The 21,495-nt window shown below is 33.3% G+C and overlaps 3 protein-coding genes across 8 annotated transcripts in view; 2 read left to right on the top strand and 1 right to left on the bottom strand.

Moving 5' to 3' along the window:
- Positions 1 to 103: 103 nt before the first annotated feature.
- LOC119833897 (nucleolar protein 16) lies at positions 104 to 2,101 on the top strand. Its single transcript, XM_038358119.1, has 3 exons — positions 104 to 318; positions 572 to 823; positions 1,525 to 2,101. Exons 1-3 carry the CDS (start codon positions 221 to 223, stop codon positions 1,778 to 1,780), a joined length of 606 nt encoding a protein of 201 aa, XP_038214047.1. The 5' UTR covers positions 104 to 220; the 3' UTR covers positions 1,781 to 2,101.
- LOC119833896 (protein DPCD) lies at positions 2,102 to 4,134 on the bottom strand. The gene is made up of 3 exons (XM_038358118.1): positions 3,583 to 4,134; positions 2,556 to 2,792; positions 2,102 to 2,331 (listed from the first exon to the last, which is right to left on the bottom strand). The coding sequence occupies exons 1-3, from the start codon at positions 3,940 to 3,942 to the stop codon at positions 2,227 to 2,229; spliced, it is 702 nt and encodes a 233-aa protein (XP_038214046.1). The 5' UTR covers positions 3,943 to 4,134; the 3' UTR covers positions 2,102 to 2,226.
- Positions 4,135 to 5,372: 1,238 nt separating this feature from the next.
- LOC119833816 (RNA/RNP complex-1-interacting phosphatase homolog) overlaps positions 5,373 to 21,495 on the top strand; it is a 49,103-nt gene continuing 32,980 nt past the window's right edge. For 2 of the 6 annotated variants that reach the window (XM_038358005.1, XM_038358002.1), the window contains exon 1: positions 11,957 to 12,129. Coding sequence is in view for 1 of the 6 variants with exons in the window: in XM_038358001.1 (XP_038213929.1) it covers positions 5,493 to 5,515; positions 5,604 to 5,679 (99 nt within the window). In the remaining 5 variants the exon portion in view is untranslated. Of the gene's footprint in view, positions 5,516 to 5,603; positions 5,680 to 11,956; positions 12,185 to 21,495 lie in introns of those variants that run through there. The other 4 variants (XM_038358007.1, XM_038358003.1, XM_038358001.1 and 1 more) reach the window with 3 other exon arrangements.

Raw genomic sequence — 21,495 nt, 5'->3', positions numbered from 1 at the left:
AATAGATGCATGCAGAAAAGTATAGTATTTCAATTCAATTTTTTGTTGAATGGCAATTATGTTTTTGCACAATTGTATAGTATTTCAAGTAAATGCCTATCTGGCAACTGGGGTAAGGGCAAACAACGGCCAACTTGACATTTTTATTACGTCAAAAATCTTGTTTACAAATCGTAAAAATATTTATTTTCTTTAAAAGTTGATCTAAATAACTAAAACTATGAAGATAAAAAAGCAACATAAGAAGAAGAAATATCTTCACAAACTTAACCGTAAAAGAATGCATCTGAAACAGAAAAGCACTGGAACAATCAAATGGTTTGTAAAGCACGTGGTTATAACTTGTAATATTATATCGAATTGTAGTATTTTTATTCATAGTTTATAGAAACACTAACTGACCCGGCAAACGCTGTTCTGCCTTACTCTTAGCATTTAGGGGTATGAAAAATAAATGTTGGCCGATTCTCAGACATACCCAATATGCACACAAAATTTCATAAGTGTTGTAACTAAAATTGTGACACGAGAATTTTATATATTTGATAACATACACATGCTTTTATTTTAGTAAGGCGCTTAAGGAAGCCTGGAATCACAGTAAATCCACATCACGTAACTTGCGAGATATGGGTCTGGCAAATGATCCTAACAAAGTTATAAAAATACCCAGTTTTAAAGAAGAGCAATTGAAAGTGGCCAAAAAAATTGTTAATCCAGATGCGCCAGCAGAAGAAAAAGTAGTTGCTATAAAATCTCGTAAGAAGGTTGTTGCCAAAAAATTAGAAGAAGAAGCTACTGCTCCAAGAGAAAGGAGATTTATGTAAGTATTAAATGCATGCAGATAATCTTGTTTTTATTAGCAAAAGTAGTATACTATATACTACTTTTGCTATTTCAAAGAATTCTAAGTAGGAGATGAATTGTATTATTTTACATTCACATTTTTGTAAATTTATCAATTTCCAGCGTGACATGGTAAATTTATAAACTAATATAAATTTACCATGTGACTAATTTGTAACGGATATCTATTCATAAGATTCTTTATGGTTAGACCAAACACAGAAGCTCTTTTAAATAGACACATCTTTGAAATACGTAAAATACATACACACTGATCTCTGACGGCTGCTAGGAAGGAAAAGTGACATATGACCAATCAGATGTGTGGCGTTTGGTTATTGCTTACATATTATTTTACAAGTGAGTGCAGTAAGTTTATCAATTTACAAAAATGTAGGCATAAAATATACAATTTATCTCCAATTTCGTATCCTACGAAAGTTTATAAACTTCCTAGTAAATCGATAAACATATGGATCTTGTTAATTTCCAGTGACATACATACAATAAATAGATTTACAAGTAGTGGGTGTCTTTACTTAAAATTTGTACAATTGAAACAAATATAATTATTATTTATAACATTTATATTTTCCTACTATTCAGAATAAGTTGTTAGTAGAAGTCTGTAAAAGAAGAAATTAAATTATAATTATAATAGTTTGTTTTCAATTTCAGGTTGCCAAAAGGACAAGTGGAATTTATTACTTACTTGCTAGATAAATATGGTCATGATTATAAAGCAATGGTTAAAGATAAAAAGAACTATAACCAATACACATGGAAACAATTGAGGGCCAAGGTGAAAACTTTTATGGGTATTCCATTACAATATGGTGAATATTTAAAATCCAGAGGACTGTTAGACAAAGAAGAAAATGAAGAAGAGCTTAAGGAACAAGCAAAAGCCTTAATTATGGATGATAGTGATTGAATTAAGCTATGTTTTATATTAGAAATAAGGAGGGATAAAAAACTTTTTCTTTTTTATGACAGAATGATTTTTTTATCTGTTGACTGATAAGAATAAAAACATTGACAATGTTCTGACAATTGAACATTTTTAACTCTGTGTCACATATGCCCTCTGAGTATTTGTTTCGAAAGGGTGGAAACAGCTGCCTGTTATTAAACATCTCAATCAGTCTACACAGTCACATGTTTCATGGGCGCTCTGTCAATTTCGTTTTTTAGAATAAATTAACAACTGTTCTTTGTGAACCTATAATGTACAATGTATTCAATAAAAATGTTATTTAAATCTCTTACTTTATTTCTATAATAGTCTGACACACATATCCTACATAATATTGCACACAGACTTACAAATACAGTTATTAATCCCAAAAGATAAAAATTTGCTTGTAAATATCAATCAGTTCATTGAGCTTTGCATTCATTTGGAATATCCTTTACTGGTTTAACATTATTTAGCTCCTCATACCATTCTTTCTCCATATCTATTAGTTGTTGAGGCTTCTTGTACTGTAAATTAAATATAAATTAACAGAAGTTCAATGATGTGCCTACTGTTTAATATTTCATAGCATAGTGATCCAGTTTTTATGTCTATCTTACGATTTGAGTCAGACCATTGACAGCAATTTTATACTATGCATAAAGTTAAAAAAGAATACCACATGTAAAATTGAGAACCATCCATAATTTTTGGAAGTTTGAAATGCAGACAGATATTAAAAGGTTATTACCATCACAATAAGAGTGTTGTACTTATGAGAAGATTGTATGTTTGATTGTTCAACATTTAATCCTAGCCTTGTTAGTTCAGGAATAAATAACTTCTTGTAGTATTTCTTATTTGTTGTACTGATGATGATACACTTCTCGTCGTTGTTTGCTTTTAGTCCATATGTTTCTATTGGGTATGGCAAGTTTCTTATCCTCCATTCCAGATTAACTCTAGTGTTGCGCCTACACACTACTGGCTGTAACAGAACTTAGAATTTAGGATAATGAGACAGACAAAATGCTACAGGGTTTTAACATACAATGTTTATAAAATCACAGTTCTGGAGTGTTATAAATTTTACAAAATCCAAAATTTAAAAATTTATAAATTAATATAAATTACTTGTAATAAGAAAACAAAAAGAAGGAATTATTGATTTAGATTACCTAAGTTGTTGATAGATTTGCTAAAATCAGCCTAAGTTTTGTTCTTACTTTAAAGAATATCATTAAAGCTTCATGCATATGATGCTACTGATTTTTTCATTATAAAATTAGAATTATTGAAATTGAATGTTTATTAGAATTACTGAAATTATCTCACTAATATTGTAAATGTGAATGATTTTAACCATGGATGGGTAGATGGTTGCATGTATGGATGTTTATTACTGTTTCATGGGAAAACAGCTTAGAAATTAAAAACTTTTTAACGGATTTCAAACGCCATTTATTCATTATATTATTAACCCGACGTTTCGAACACTTTACAGTGAGCGTGGTCACGGGGAGACTGACCCCCGTGACCCCTGTTTAAAATCCGTTAAAAAGTTTTTATTTTCTAAATGCATAATACTCGCGTAAAATCAAACACAAGAAAATACTATGAAAACAGCTTATCTTATCTGTATGAAATAAAGTGCAGAGATAGATTACAGTCTGAATTAACTCGTAGGCTACTTTTTACCTCGGTACAACGCGAGTTACGCCGCGCGTTAAAGTTAGTTTTAAAATAAATAAAAGCAGTCAACAGTTGGTTCTACATACCTGGTCTTTGCTTTCAACAATTTCAGCAGAATCTACAGGTTGCACTGCATCTGGTATAGGATCTCCTATCTCAACATCCCATTTCCCTTCACTACCCACTTTCCCTTTAGACTTCCAAGCTCTTCTAATTAACACTTTAGTATCTACATTATATTCTTCAACCATTTCTTTGTCGTCATCAAATTTATAATGAATTTTTCTTACTTTATCTTCTTTTAAACATGTTTTCTCTGCATTTAACAGAGATTTGTACCACACAGTATTTTTGTACATGTTTTCTTTAAACCGTCTTAATACTTGTTCTTCAAATATAGCTTTATCCGATTCATACGCCTCGACCAAACAAGCTTTTCTTTTCATTTTGTTTCTATGGTAACCATAACACGTTATATTTATAAATGTATTATTTTGTGCCTTGATAATGTAACACAGAGTGACATCCTCGTGGTAAAATAAAATTATGATAATTTTAATATTAATTAAATAGTAAAAACCGATTCAAAAAATATGTGGTTGGGAATCTAAACAAAATTTAAAATTTTTGAGTACATGATTTGACTGTCAAATATGAATTGTCAAGTGAAATAGCATAAAGACGATATTTCCAATTTTTCTTGCCTGTGGAAAAAGTAAGCGGGTGGTGCCGATGGATCCGGGATGTATTCCATGGTCCGGTGCGGTGAGGCGGCATGGGACATGTTCCGTTGGCGCCGCTCACATGTGGGTAGAACGAGCAAAGCTTTCTCCCGCTGGTTAACGTCGCCCGATGAGGGCCGATAAGATACCAGCGAGAGGGTTGCAGACGATTTCTAACACATACCCATGGCCCCTTCGCTAGAGCGGCTCGACGGAACACAGTGAAGTTTAGTCGGTAGTCCACTATTGCAGTGGGAGACCGATATGGGCTGACCCATGGACGTTTTCTCGAAGTCCTAGGGTATGCGTAAAAACATTCTCCAATTAGAAAAAAGAAAGGTCTCATTTAAGCACTTATTATATTACACTTCAGTCTTTACTAAATTACTCGAATTCGTTCGCAATTTCTAAAGTTTGTTTTGTTTTTATACACTAATATAGTCCATTATCTGATCAAGTATCTATTACTAATAATTTAGGACAGTGTGATCACAATTTTCTTAATTTTAAAGTTAAGCGCTAAGCGCTTCAGGAGTAACAGGGACCATACAGGGAGTAGGGAACCAATAGAATATTATGTATAAATCAAAATGTTACGAGTAAGTCTAATTTTAGAATACAAATTGTTACATTTAAATCAATAAAAAATTAAAATAAATATTAAATTTCGCTTTCAAAACTGTAAGAATGAATAAAAGCGTTTCGTCGAAATCATTTTGATGCAGGGGGCTCGAATTATTTTATAAAATCAAACACAAATAATATCGAGTATGATGTTATCTGTGTTATAATTATCATTTTATGAACTAAATGGACTTATCCCTTCATGCACGCTACATTGTTTTAATTGTCTGTTGTTCGCAGGGATGCCATATAGAAATAAACGTCACAAATGACAAATTGAGGTTAAATTTTACATATTTCACAAAAATACTCAAAGATTTTCAGTGCTGCCATGCTAGCCCTTTTCGGGCAGAATCTAGACGGTGATTCAATCCGATTTTAAACTCTTTTTCTGCAAAAGGGAAATCTATCGCTATTTTGTATTTTTAGCAATTACTTCGAAATAGGTCTGATTTTGCAAATTTTTGCTTTTACACAATGCGAAGGGATGGTTTGTTTACGCGCGTTATGATTAGCCACTGAAGTAAGTTCAGTTCAAGATGCACTTTTTAAAAAAACAATGTGGCAACACTGAAGATTTTTCATGACATACATTTTAGATTCACTTTAGTAAATATAAATAGTTTTAAATATCTCTACTATAATTTAAAATGCCTCCAAAAATTCCTGATAGGTAGGTTTTGTGTGTTTTATTTATAATTCGTTTCGTTATGTCTTGTTGTTTCGTTTCATTATTATTTTCTGTTTCTACCATATTTCAGATGGATACCCTATAAAGCATATGGTAAAGTTATTGAAGGCACACGGATTATTTGTTTTAAGGTTCCACTCAAGCGGGTATGTACCTAATAAAATAAATAATAGAGGATTTATACTTACTGTTTGAGACAGCACATATGTAAAACAAGCCAATGTGCAAGAACTTTATTTCCTTTTATCCATATTCATTCCAAATATCATGAGTTAAAGAATGTGGTATAAATTATGTTAACCTGGTATATCTATACCAGTTACCACTAGAATTTGATTCACACCACTTTTCTCAATTTTACCACTGTAAAATCCCTATAATTGTATGTTCACATAAGATTATCTTTGGAATATTTTACTCGTTACATTTGAATATCACTTATATTTGTTCCATACAGCTCTGTGTAATTTGTTATATAAAGAAAATAGACATTAGAATTATATAATAATAAGTCAGATTCATTTGCATTTTATTGAACATTAGCTGTTGCCCACAGTGTTGCCTGCGTGGTCTTAATAAGTTTTCAAAGTAAAAACTCTCGTCTCCTATCTTATCACCTTGGTGGTAGAATTTATTAAAATCCATTCTAAGCCGATGCCTATGTCATCTATCTGCATGCCAAATTCAGCCTGATCCGTCTAGTGTTTTGGGATGTGTGTAATTATGTTAGTCAGTCACCTTTGAGTTACATATATTTAGATATTTATAACTGTCAAGTTGGTGGTTTACTTTCTTTTCGCCATTGGACTAAGACTTACTTAACATGTTACTTTTGGATCATTTGTCATGTTTCATTTATTAACTACTGGGCTAATCGTACTTAATATTATAAATGCGAAAGTTTGTAAGGATGTGTGTGTATTTGTTGCTCTTTCACGCAAAAACTACTGAACTGATTGCATTGAAATTTGGTATGTAGACAGCTGGACAACTGGAATAACATATAGGCAACTTTTTATCCTGATATTCCTACGGAATACAGACTTACGCGGGTGAAACCGTGGGGCACAGCTAGTAGAATCTAAATCTTTTGCTTTATTAAGAAAGTAAAGCTTGTATGGTACAAAATCTGATAAAATTATGTCCAGTGTTTTAGTTTAATATTATGTATAAAAGAATAAAACAACACTCGAAAGTTCTATTACAATCTTCATTTCATCATAAAAACAGCGGTTACTCTGCTAGTAATTGCACTATGCTGTATGAAAGTAAACCCAAAAATGACCTCCAATTCGCTTGTAGTCTAAAAAAATAAGTGTTAGAGCAAAACCAAGCTTATACCAATAATATTGTGTAAATGTATCTTTAAAAAAATAATAATTTGAAGATTGATGGTGAGATGATTTATATTTGTATACATAACGCCATCTGTTATCGTTATATTCGTAGGATTATTTTTGTGAAGTGCGTAGTTCATTGAATACAACATAGATGGCGCTATGTTAAATTTAACTAAACCTAAAAAATTTTAACTTTAAAACGATTTAAACACATTTCGTTTAATTTTGTAGAATCGAATAAATATTAAAAAAGTTTAAAATAATAGAAACAAACTATCACGCGGCGTAATTCGAATTCGTGTCTTTCGCTAAAGCGAATTTTTTTTCGATCGGTTTTTTTTTATATATTTAAGCACAATGTTTAGCTATGCTATTTCCAGTTCATATACCGTTGAATAAAACTTTAAATATATTTACTATAAAGTATATCAAATATGTGATCACGCACCAAAGCGGTGGAAAGTTAATATTAAAAAAAATAATGATGAAATTGAATTGTCATAAAAATTAACGTTATGTACATCAGCTAATTAATTTTTGAATGTGTAACCAGCTATAGCATGTCAATAGTGCAAAGAAAAATTAATCATAAATTTTCTTTATTTGACCACGTGCTTTTAAAACACAAGATCGCTGTATCAAAATGATATATGTATATAACGTGGAAATGAGCAAGGATAACTAACAACGTTACGTCTATGCCTCTATTAGAGAGCATGTGAAAACATTGAAAATCTATCAGCGGTTAATAGTGGCCGGCTATTCTTGAATTAGTGGAATTTGCACCTGCGCCACAAAAGGGAACCGACAATGAAATGCATTATTGGTGAAGAAGTGCGTCGCACAATAGTTATTTATCTAACTGTAAAGACGTCGCACACTTGAGCTCTACAGTTAGATGACAAACATCGCTCCGATCAGTGTTAATTTGTTCTGCATAGCATTTGCATTGCTATAATATCAATTGTTTGATTTGCTTGCATCCGATCGAAACGTGGGCTTTAAGATTTTGTTAGCGGTCAAATAGTACGGGTTATGAAATCTTTAAGAATTATTTATAGACAACTTTGTGAATATATATAATTCTTAAAGATTTATTGAAATATCTACGCATAGATTATTTCACAAAAATATGCTCAATAAAACTAATATTGTACTTTGGAATTTTGGTTACTTCATTGTTTACTAGCCGTTTGTACCGACTTCGCCTGTATTGACCCGAGCAAAAAACGATCATCACTCTACAAGTTTTCACCACGCTCTTTTCATGATCAGAGCAATACTTCCAAAGATTTTCCTCTACAACATGCAAAGTTAGAATAAAATTCTTTATGATATCAGAATTGATTACAATTAGAATTTAAACCCAATCCAATCACCGTATAAAATTAGTATAATATAATATTATGCCTAATTAATGCCAAACACAGCATGCAGATAAAAATTAATAAGTACATAGCCATATTATATATGGATATAATTCTGTCGATAATTAAAGTAAAAAAATGCGTTTTTAACTCGATATACGTACAAAATTATAGTACATACTACATATGTCTCCTAAAATAACTCAATAACTTGTAGTTTTTTGTTAAGAATTCTTTTGGTAATTGCATCATGAGAGGTACGATATTAAAAGGACTCAATAAGTGAGCAGTTGTATTCACGTCGATATCGTTCATTGAAATACGTGCAGCATTCAGGTCAAATTGCGGCTTCTCCTTCAATATTGGTGGCAGAGACAGCCCAAGAATGCCTTTGGTTGGACGAATTAGTTCACATTGTTCAATATCATACATTTTTGGATCTGTTTTACATGTTATTTAATGTAGAATCCGATGTTCTGTTAGTGTACATTAAATAATAATTAATTATTATTTTATTGAGCGGGTTCTTAGAAATAGTCTTCCGGACCAGGGACGAACGTGGCGACCCCAAAAAGTTAAGCTTCTACTTCACTCCCCCCCTCCCTCCTCCCTAAAGGTCTAATAAAAAAATTGCGTCCTCTGCGAAACGCTACACTAAGCCATAGAAATGTAATATTTGAATGGACTATTTATAAAGTTTGAGTTTTTTTACGGTGTCAATTAAGTAGCCAAACATAAACTTATATCAATGTCAATCTACACCGTGCTTATGGTGCCCAAATATATGACCTTAATCCCGTTAATACCAATGGTGTCTATTTGCTTACCGACGTGTCAAAATATTTGTTCCCTTATAAAGGGAGATCTCGGCTCAGAGGCTAATCTCATATTTGATAAAGCATCTGTGCGTCATACTGCGTTCTATGAATAGACGATTTTTTATCTCTGCGTCTTTTCATTTTTTTTTCAAAGAAATATCCCTTTATTCGGCATCCGCGGCGCTTTCATTCCGTTCCCTTATACAACGGGATCCGATCATAAATTTTGATGTTTTGTTTAGTTTGAGTTATAAAGGGATATTACCGTAATGGCAATCGGTAGGTGTAATTTGATATAACTTATAGTTATGTAAGATTTTTATTGTTATTTATTAGTAAGGGTTAGATTTCCTTAAGTCGCCCGGTCAAAAGAACAATACATTACTGTAGCAAGTTATTAAAGATCTTATTAATTGAATTGCATTAAAATTATGATGATGTGATGTTTCGTTTAGCAGTAAATAACGTTACTACAATTTTAATTAAAAACTAGATTCGAAATTGATAACCTTTGTACTTGGAATGGGTTTCAATTTATGGAGCATCGTTCAGAAGTACTTTTAAAATTGCGAAGGCGCCACAATGAACATACGTTATTTACGAGTGTTTTGACTTTCATCGTCTAAAGCGATCTCACAGGCGCACAGACGGTGTCAATCAGCTGAATATTTCTTTGATAATAACAATATTTTCTTTCGCAATGTATTTTGACGATATCATCTGTCTAGCGTCCCGCACAATTGGTGTAACGACATTGATCGCTTGTTTTCATTATGCGCGCACACGAAGCTCTCTTATAAAGTTATAAACCTTGGACGTTTCTTATTGTCCCCTTCATTTTTATTTGTTTTGGCCTGTTTAAAGCTAACTTAGTGACATATGAAGCTGCCTCTCTTTATCTTTTTATTTATAGGTATGGACAATTGGACGCTCGTTCTTGTGTTCGCGTGTAGTTTATGTATAATAATATGCATTCTAAACTTAACAGAATCGTTTTTGAATTTGTATTCAGCATTTTAATTAAGGATTAACCTATGCAATTACGAAAATATTTCGTCATTTACAGCTTACGTTTTTACTAAATACATAATTTACGTAGAAAACATAGGCTCATGGATTTTAATCAAGTTTATTCTTTGGTGGTTGCTATTGTTTTTATCATATGTATTATGTTAATGTTACATGAGTATTATCATAGAAATTTGATTCTGGCCGGGTGTTGCATTTCTTCAGCTATCAAACCGAATAAAAAAGTCATAAAACCAAATGACACGCTTGGGAACATTGGGCGGTAAGTAGTGTGGCACGATATCGTCCTCACTTTATTGGGCCAACAGCACAAGCCCTAATACATTGCACTTATCGCTTATCGGCTTGTAATGATATAATGTTACAAGCTCGTAAAAATTCGAACCGAATCTAGTCGCACGTCTGCCGCTTTCAGAGTACGTGTATCGATTCCGCCTTGCATGCCTTTGAATATTCATTAGGGTGTAAAGATGCCCTTAATCGCTAAAGAAAACGATCAAAGCGATGCCACTGAGACAATAACCTTGCTTGTCTGTTCCGATCTGGTATTGGTTGCGGAAAATTAGTGACCTATTTAGGCACGTGATGTAAATTTTTATATGCATTACTTTCTCCACCATTTTTACCCTTGCATTTGGCTTGGTAAGCAATTGAAAACCTTAAACGCACAATATTGCAATAAATGTACCCATATACAAAAACAATTCCTGTTATCTTTTATTTAAAATTGAGCAATTCTATGAGGTGTAGCGTTTATTAATTGGTTATTAGTATCGATGTGCTAAGATGGAGTTGGGACCATAATAGTTGTATTAATTGCGTTGACAGAATCGGTGGGTGTAATATTGATCTTCGCCCATTTCTGTTTGTTCAGTGTTTAAGTGGCTTTTAAGTTCATTTTGTTTTTATGATCCATGCATTTTGGTTGTGATAATTCCTCATGTAAACAGTGAACCATCGCCCGGAGTTCGTACCCCGTGATTGCGTCAAATAGTTGGTGTAATGCTGTCATCATTCATTTTCGTTAGTTGTATTATGGCATTTTTATTATGGTATTGTTGAGGTGATGTCACCATCAATATCTAGACGTGATAATCGTGATGACAACGCCCCGTCTGCGTTCGCTCATTTATAAGCTTTTTTGTTTCGAAGTTTTAAGTCGGTCGTCAAGAGTTAAAGAGGGTCAACTGTAATCGTCACGAGGAAATTAAAATACGATTATTATGGGATTAATGAGGAGATCGTTCATAATTGAATGCCAAGATGGCAATTGTTCGTTTCACAATATGACATAGCCCATATAGATGTAAAATACGGACAATATTGTATAATATTCAGAATATTCTACAATTTGTCAAGTATTTATTATTGTGTTCAATAGATTTGGACCGTCGGCAGTTACCGTTTCTAACTTTCTCTATTATTATAGTCATGAATTGTTACACGGCTCTTAAATCAATATTATTGAGAATGTTTGATTCTGTCGTCATCCAATTATACTTATTAAAATTTATTGAGCATAACCAATGAGTAACCGAGTGAGATTCACGCATGCACACCATTATTATTGACATAGTTACATGTTGATTTATTTCGTTTTACAATTACAAAATGTAACATATAATTGACATTATTAATAATTCTTTTATTCTGATAACAATATCAATTAAAATATAACATGGAAGTTAAAAACACGGCCCGTTAGTGAATATCATTACACTTTTTTAACGAAATGGTGGTTTACCGTGCATAACATGGCGCAATTATTGTTGCTATTAACCCAATTCATTTTAATTTTTTATCGTCCTTGCATACACGATTCAAGAGACCACCGAAGCTTTAAATATACGCTTTCATTATTAACCTTAGAGTGCGAATGATGCGCGGGTCGTGGGTGGTTTACGCCTCTATCAATCAGTGATGGTAGTTGGTCGCACGCGTTTCCAATTATTATTGAGATTACTATAACAGGCTATTGTAGCGATTGTACAGCTGGGATATAAACTATTGTTGTTATTGTGCCATTGTGGGACCACCAAGAGGTAAATGGACTATTTCTCCAGATGCTAAAATTATACGTCGGTACAGAACTACAGAGTACGTTTTGCACTATGTCCCATATTTCATCCAGGTTATGGCTGTGTGTTTTGTTGTTAGTTTTTCTTTGGCAATCTCATGAATTTAAGTAGAAACATTAAAGGTGATAAGATTAATTAGCACGAATGAATTATATAATAGAGGTTTATTGTTAACTTTTTTCAAGTCCTAACCAATTACAGTTGAGGGTTGAAACATATATTTTTATATTCATTGTCATAATTTAAAATGTTTAAACAGGAGTCGGTCCTATAAAATGTTGAGACGATGCGTCATTGCATCCAAACAAGACCCGTATCAATAACGTAGATCGAGTGATAGTGATAAAGGGTCCGATATGTTATTTTGGCCCACGATAGCATCTGACTTTTCGAGACTTTTTTAACGTTTTGTTTTATATGATTTACTGAATGGGTGTAAATGTTTGTAACGGCCGTGACGGTTGGTGAATGAATCTTGGGAGTAAAATGGAATTTATTTTATGGTAGTGTTTGGTAGTTTCTGGTCTTTTAATTAATCAAGATAAATCTTATCATTCTTTTACTAGAGGATATAATTTTATGTACTTAAAGTACTCTTTTTATTGGTACTGCAGTTTTTTTTCCCAGTCTAAGATATAATTGATGAAATAAATCCATCAATGTTATTTCAAACAAAGCTATTACACACGTCTACTTTCTGTAAATGTTAGAGAAAATCGTGTTAGTTACACCATTTATAACTCAAAAATGGCTCAATGGATTTTTTGGTTCATTGGATTTGAATAGTAATTTAATGAAAACTCACAGAAAGCATATCCCCGGGTGGGTAGAAGCTAGTATTTAAAACAGTCCGTATCGTTGGGCACTGCATAATATGCAGTCATAAGCAAAATGTTCCTGACTAAAAAGTTATAATTCCTCTCTCGAAAGTTGAGCATATAAAACAAACGTGTAAAACTATTAAAGAAACTAACGAACTATGCCTCCAAATATAGAATAGTAAAGCGAAAGCGAATTATTACACCGCCACCATACCATAAATTTATTTTAATTACACTGCAACTTTAAGATCCTTTCATAACGAAAGGTCTGTAAATGTAAAAAGAGCATTAAGCGCGAGGCACGTGGTCCCAATCCAACAGTGTTTGTTTACCGCGCAAGACCACACAGACAGCGGGCAATCATCTGTGCATCTTACCCCCACCTGTAATCAGCCATCATTACCTTATAATGACGTGTTAACGTTGTTTTATGGGAATGCCAAACATGACGTTCACATTTCGGTCATTTACATTTGTTTGTCGACTCAGTATTGTTTGCTGACGTCTTCTAAAACAGAGGGCGGCGTTTCCGATAACCACTGCGGCGGAAAGGAGCGGTCTGTGCGCTTGGACTTCGTTGATTCTGTTTTGGAAATATGAAAAAGAGATTATGATAAGTCATCTGATTTTTACTGGTTTTGAATCGACATGTTTTTACACGATAGTCAGACAAAATGTAAAATTTATTACACATGTTTTGTGAAGTGATCCTGCTGATATTCTTATTATTGTTACAATTAGTAGGTATATAAACGAAGTGTAGAATTTTATTGACCAAGAATCTTCTTGGTTTTTCACGAAGAAATACGTTAGTCTCTCACTATATTATTAAGTTTTATTATAATGAATAATAACTGTGACAAATGCTGTACTAGTCAGAAGCAAGATTTCGTGGGATGTGTAAATATGTTTATTATTCATTTTCACGTGTAGGTGCGAAAAGTGAAGAAAGGCATTTTGCTACAGTGAAATATTGCCGACAGAAATATTTATTTACTGAGAAATTTTGAAAGAATAGAAAAAATTTGATCACGAGGCAGGATTGCTACGGTTAGGCAAGATACGCAGGTTCGTATCCTGCCTCGTGATCAAATTTTTTCTATTCTTTCAAAATTTCTCATTTATAAAGCATTTCAATGCTATAAAACTAAAAATTAAATATTTATTTACTTTCACCTCTTTATATTCTACATTATAAATGTTCAAAATAAATTAATTTCTCATCAATGTTGTTTTATATCTCAAACAGTTTAATCATTCCAATCGATTCATACGTGTTTCTATTCATTTTCTGACAATTACCTTAAATGACTGGTTAAGAACACCCACGTTTGTCTACTTTCCGGTACCAGTTAATACGTCCCTGTTTATTTTCTGTTTTCCTACAAATTTACGTTATCAACGTTTTAACTTAAAATGATCTCTAACTAAAGAGGCATAAGGATAATATAGATATAGCAATGGAGCACAGAAAAGCCTTTACCTAATTCACACAGCTTATTTAGCTGAACTTTGTGAAACACAACGAAGATACAATGATGACCCACGGTAATGCATCTTTTCGTGTATTTAAAGACGGTCGCCGCAATGCACATGCTAATCAAATTATCAATGCAGACTTCCTCGTTATTATTAAAAACCGGTTAAGCTACGATGTTGAAAATACTTATCATAATCGTGTAGAAAGAAATATCGATGGAACATACATCGATGCTGTATTGAGCAATTCACATTGAACTGTCCACGGCGTTCCTTAAATAGTACAGTCGTCCATCCATTTATAAAAATTGTTAAAAGATGAAAAAAAGGTGTAAAGGTTGCTGCTGATAATAGGCAACGAACACGCAGGTCGGTAGAGGCGCCTGCAAAGAGTGGATCCCGCTGGGATTTAATATCCACCAAGTCCAGACCAGAGATCAGTTTTGCATTTTTACCCCAAACGCATACGGGAAGTAGGTCTGTGAAATGAATTCCGGGGTTCTTGTAAATTGGTTGGAAGTGAGTACCCTGAAATTTGCTAGATGAATTCACACCGCGGAGCTGTCCCCTTGTTATAAATCAAATGCAGGTACGACGCCGTCGGGTGCAGTCGTGTGGTAATGTACTACAGTTAGTTCTGGGGTGATTTGCTTTCACCGTAAAATTGTTGTAGCCTTTTGGGGGTTTGGAACATAAAAGGATCGTTGTTACTTACGAACCTTTGATACAGAAATTCGAATTATGCTTTATTACGGATATCCTAAGGTCTATAGTTTGAATTTAATTTTCCATAAAATTTTTCAATCCTCCTTTTCTAGGAATCACATAGTTAATTTAATTGTGTATGAAATTTTATGGTAAAATAAATAAAACTTCACATTGCAAAAATTCTTGCTTCGGTTTTTAACAAAGAACTGTAGGTATATGAAATGTAATTTTAGCACATGTACATTCCGGAGATAACTTAATTTACTCCTTTGTACCATTAAACATATTTCGTCGGGCATGTCATGATATTTATGTAAGGATTCATTGCTTTCAAAATCATTAAAATTATTTCTTTGCACTCAAGATATGAATAATACCTTAGCCTTACCTCATTTATTATACAAGTAACCCTAGGGTTGGACTGCTGTGTTGAAAAATATTATTTCCAAAAAAAAAGCAAAAAAGTGTATTTATTTATTTGAATGTATTTTTATAAAGATTAAACATCATTTACAGAATTAGCACCTTATTAAGAAAGTAGAGATCAGTTCGATTAATTACAGCTTTATCATGGAATAATAGTACAGTCACGAGGACAGCTCTGTCAACTAGCCGGAGAATCTAATACGTGATGTGATAATAGTCGAAATCCCGACGAGTTACAGCATCACGTCTCCACAATGGAGTTGCCAGTCAGCCCTGCCTCAACGCGAGCAAACCCTCCTCACGTGTGACGGCTACACATTTGTTTGTCCGCAGCTGTGGTGCCGACAACATATTTATTGTGCTCATTAACCTTCAAGAACGCTATTTAATTGTCGGCCGTTTTTTATTCACTTCACCTCTGACCCGTCCACGACTTATTGCTCCCCGGTCGCTCTTTGAAAGAGAACTGGTGCGTTATTTATTATTCTAGTTGGCCTGTATCATTGTGGCGCTTGAGATCGTCCGTATGATTTATGCAGTTATAAGGATGTGACACGACCCAAAGAGCCTTTAGTATTGTATGCTTGTAGCCGTCGGAGGAAATGGAAACTTGTAATGTTCACGGGTAGTGTGGACTTTCACACGATAGCGACTAGATGTGCGTTTAGACACTGTCTTAAAGGAAGATAAATTGTATTGCTTGACGTATGATTATATGTACATAGTGCATTTTATTGTTACAAGGTTGTATTTATGTAAGTAGGTGTTAAGTGAAATTTCACCTCATTATTTTATAACAACAAATTCTAGCCATTTTTATGAGAAGATATAATTACAAAACTATAATACATTAATAATTTAACAACGATACATTTTACTTCTAGTTTCTTAACAAACAAAGATATCTTTAAAAATAAAACTGCATTGAGCGGTCACGCCATATCGTTTGCTTTTTAGAACCATTAAATTATGATAAACTAGATTACGACAGTGTTTACAACAAAGCTTATCGCTACAGAAATGTTGCTACTATTGTTCTCGAGCGTTATTCACTTTGCCAGTGACGTCTTCATGTGCACTATCAGCTGTAAATTGTGGTATCATACTTGTACAGTCGCCGGTACGGAACCGTTTATTGATTGTATCATAGTTTGTCCGCTGTTCACTTTGAATAAAATTCGAATTATAATTAATCACGGCAGTGTCGCGTGGGAGAGCGTCGCGCACCAACCGACGATCTATCATATTTTGTGATAACACCGAGACGCATCTTGGATTTGGAACTCACATGTGACATCGTTGAGCGCAATAGTCAAAATGCCATTTTCTTTAGAGCATTGCCCTTTGAACGTGACGTAGGTAGGTTATTTATTATGTGTTCATGTTTCGATCTGTTAATTTCTATGTCTAGGTATGCGTAAGAGATTTAACATGAGTTTTTACGCGTAGCTTCTGTTGAGTAGCCAGTTAGCTCCTGTAAAATCGATATTCAGTCTGATTAAGACAAGTGTTTCTATGATGACAGTAAAATCGGATCATAAAGATTAGAAAATCCCTCGTCCTGTGCAATAACGTAGCTTAACTTTATATCCCATAGCGGCGTAAATAGATAGACCGGCGATAAGCGAGGGACACCCCGGGGCTATGGCGGAGGCTGTCAATTGAATTTGTCTGCAAGCGCACGGTGCATTAATAGTGTACTAAACTACGTTGAACACTATTGATATTTTCATAAAACGCACGCAACTATTGTCAGACGATTCTTGTCTTATTTTAGTGCGTTCTTGTTATGGCATTAGAAATGTACTATCGTAGTATTGCGCTCGTAGAGTATAAAGTTTTATTACTCCTGTACAGTTTGATGTATTAATCTTTTTGTTTAATAAGCGTTTGTGTAATGTATAGCGCGGTTTAGTTGAGAGCTTTTTGCAGCTTTTGTTCATAGTTCTTTGCGTACAGTGAGTCTGCTTCGTGTTCCCACGTTCCGGCTGTTTAATCATGACAGTTGTGTGTTCGCGCTTAATATTGCATCATAATGTGTTTAATAAGAGTCGTTTGCTTTTAAATGCGTACCATTAAATGTACATTGTGCAGTGTCGGTCCGCGTGTTTGTCGAACTTGTGTGTTGGTCCAAATAATTATGTAGGCTTATATCACTAGGTTTCATTTTAAATGATACACCGTTAAAAGAAAATATACCTCTACTCTCGTTTCACTGTAGAATTTTAAATCGAAATGAGAACTTAGTTTTATTTTAAATCATGAATTATAATCTTTATGTTTGAGTTATACGCAGGAATATAATAAACCTGGGTCTGAAAAATGTATTCACAAATACAGACAGGATATAATTAATAACTTTTCGTCTTTGATTTGTTCCTTTTTTTATATTTTTTTTGAGTAAATACGCGTATTGAAATTAATAAAAGAAATGTAGTTAAGATTCATATCACCTAATAATTGAATAGTGTAATAGTATTGTAGCATTTAACCTACATGCAATGAGAAATGGCACCATTCAACTCTATTTGCCCGGCTATTATGTCAACACGAATTCCTTAATCGTTGGACATAACTCGTGGTGAGGTAGGGTGATAAATGCCCATGTGTCGTTATTACCGAATTTGATGTATGCCGCTCATTAGACCCTAAATAAGATATACCATTGATTAAGAGGCAACACATAGTTGTTATTTTATTACATTCCTGTTTAATAAACAAGCGATCAATTAATGTTTCGTTTTAAACGGTATTAGTATGCTTACGTTCTTTAATGTTTACGATTAACATGGTTTTTGTTGAGAGGCTAATCTTATTGACGTCATTAAAATGTTAGTGTGTTTGGATATAGGGATAAAAAGTTGGTTAGTTCGCTTCTTCTCTAATTAATAAATAATAATAAAAAATCATCTTTATTCAGTCCTCACAACATTAGTACATAACAAAAACTTAAAAATACAAATAAGAGAAAGGATAATTAATACTTGTGTTGTTTGTATATACTATCTGAATCCCGCGCCTACACTCGCATGTGTCTCGACGAAAAAGTAGCCTATTGACTAATCCAAACGATAATTTAGCCCTGTGCCAAAATTTATACAGGTATGATACATTCAAACATGCCAACGTTCGCGTAATATGAGTAGGGATTAATTGAATAAGGACTCTCTTACTTGCACGAAGTCTTACAATTTTTATCGTTTATTTCTGGGCTTTGAAATCGTTCTTTTAATTTTAATTATAAAAGCGATAATTTGCCCTTTACAGGAGAATTATTCACTTCACAACAATATTTTAAATAAAACGGTCAAATAACTCATTAAATATAATATATTCTATTATATCTAGAAAATTCTGTGACAATAAATTGAATACCAATCAAAATTTTACGGATAGTTTTATAGCGTCAACAAAAAATTTAAACCACAATTCGAAACTAAATCAAGCAAGTTATTCCATTTAATTATGACCGTGTTGGCGCTAGCGGTATTTAAATAATAAATTAGCGAAAATACATCATGATTGAATATTAATGCTCACAGGTTGAAATAAACGTATTTAATAACGTTGTTATAGGTTTCTTAATGGCGCTTTTTGGACAGAAAAATTGATAGTTCAATTTTGTTGTTTTGTGTGGCGCGTCGTTAGTGTCACTCGTTAGCTCCAAGCGATGCAAATTGAGATATTTCATTTGAATATATTTTTTGATTTATGTACTGTGGATGTAGTTCTAGCGTGGAAGCGAACTAACCGCATATGAAAGTTCGCTCGGCTCTTAATCATTGTTTATAATTTTCGTTTTATCACAACGCTGAATATTCATACGACGATTTATACGAATGTGACTTCTTTAATTTGTGATCGCACGTTTTATTGTTACTTAATCACGACTTATAGTTAATATATTAAAATGGCAATAAAAAAATCTATGAATACTTAAATTTTGATAGTGAACGATTTATTAAACATCTCTGGGCTAGGATTTCACATAATTTAGATACGCTTTAATCCTATTTTACGATCGTGGCAAGGTTGAAGTCTTGCGGACAATCAGAATAAATTGCTCCTTTTATATTTTATTATCCGCTTAATTTATAGACTACACAAATTTTATCAAAGCAACGTCGTAAAGCTGTTTTATGTATAATTCGCTTAAAGCGGCTACAAGCAAGATTTTTCTTCATACAAATCCACTCACTTTATCCGCTTATTTTCGACCTTCGCGTTTGATTCAATAACGTCGCCACATAATTAATTAATTAACGAATACCTAATGAAGGTATGCATTTTATAATTGATTGGTTTTTCGTTTTATGGCTTTATTCGTTGCATATTCAGTCGGCTAGGAAATTATAATCGTCGACTCGTAAATCATAGCTACCTGTATAACTCGTGGTAATAGTTGCTTTATACTTTATAGCCAAAATAAGGCTAATGAACTGTTAACGATTCGTAGATACGTTTTTTAAATCCCACATTGTTGGGCACAAATAAGAGATTTCTCCGGAAACTATTCATGTCACATTTGCATAACCTTACTGTACTAGTGTTTTATGCGTTTTACTTGCATTTAACACATCGGGCCGTGTAATGTTATCTTTATTGGGCGACCGTTCCGCATCCACAGAAGGTCAGAGTGCTATGTGAATCTCGCGAAGGTTCTGCCTCAATTCTTATCTTATAATTCAATTTACACGCGCACACAACTTGTTGATTAGTTAATTTATCGGCGATATATTAAGCTTTTATCTGTAAACAATCTTAATTTCTTTATTATATCTTCCTATTGGAATAATATTACGGATGAAAGTTTGTAATTGCTTGTTTGACGTAGATACACAGCTACGACTAATCGAATCTGCTGTAATGACCGTGTTGTAATGTTTTACAATAAAATATTGTATTTCCGGCCAACCCGTGACTTTTAACATGTGAACAAAATATAAACAGTTACATTTAAGATTGAAAGCCATACTTTTGAATCGACTAAATGGTTGTAATTTTTTCACATGAGTCGTGGCAGTGTTTTGATATAACAGTATTTTATTTACATACGAAAATTTAGGTTATCACCACACAACGTCAATGATGTTATTTACTGATACCGGTACATACCATATAGGTAAGGAACCGGGGAAATTCATAATTTTTATACTGTTATACTACGTTTTACAGATGTATAGGGTACATAGTTAAACCGCGTGGCTTCGCTCCGTCTTTGTTAAGTCTAACATTATAGATGTCGATCTTTTCACCAAGTATTGACTTATTAGGTTTGTGACTTATCCTGTGTTGGATTTTACTCAAGGACCTAACCTAACTCCTTCCGCAGATTGGCAACGCCTACTGTATAGAGAACGTATCATCTCAATTGATGTATATGCATCGTTTTATCCCCAAAATGACTTCCTCTATTTATCGAATCAGAACAAAGCACAGACTCAAAATCAGAATCAGAATCAAAACAAGAACAAAAACCAGAATCAAATCAGAGTCAGATCTTAGTGTTAGTTATTGAACCCCGCATCAATAGCAAAGCTGGTGTTATCGTAATCTTTTCAAACGGCGCTCGATCTCTATTAATAACCAGAAATTGCATATCTTACAATTAAACATTTCCGTTAACATATAGAGAGAGATGTGAAACTAATGCACCTGCGAGAGGCTGAGCATTAATAGAGAGGTGTGCCGCCACGCCCCTGCGTCGACTGCGCATTTCGCAACGCACTTCGTGTTGATTTTGTGTTATGTGCACCTGGATTTAAGATATTGCTTTTTAATATATATATGATATGTTAGTTGATATAGCTGTTAAATAATAAATGTATCTAAACTGAATCGTTGTGAGACCTATAAACGAATTCTTGTTTATTTAAAAGGTGCGTATGATTTGACA

Source organism: Zerene cesonia, chromosome 18 (assembly GCF_012273895.1).
Source record: "Zerene cesonia ecotype Mississippi chromosome 18, Zerene_cesonia_1.1, whole genome shotgun sequence".
In the NCBI taxonomy this organism is placed as follows: domain Eukaryota; kingdom Metazoa; phylum Arthropoda; class Insecta; order Lepidoptera; family Pieridae; genus Zerene; species Zerene cesonia.
Note: the sequence above shows the minus strand (reverse complement) of the source record. Positions and strands in the feature narration are given on the sequence as shown.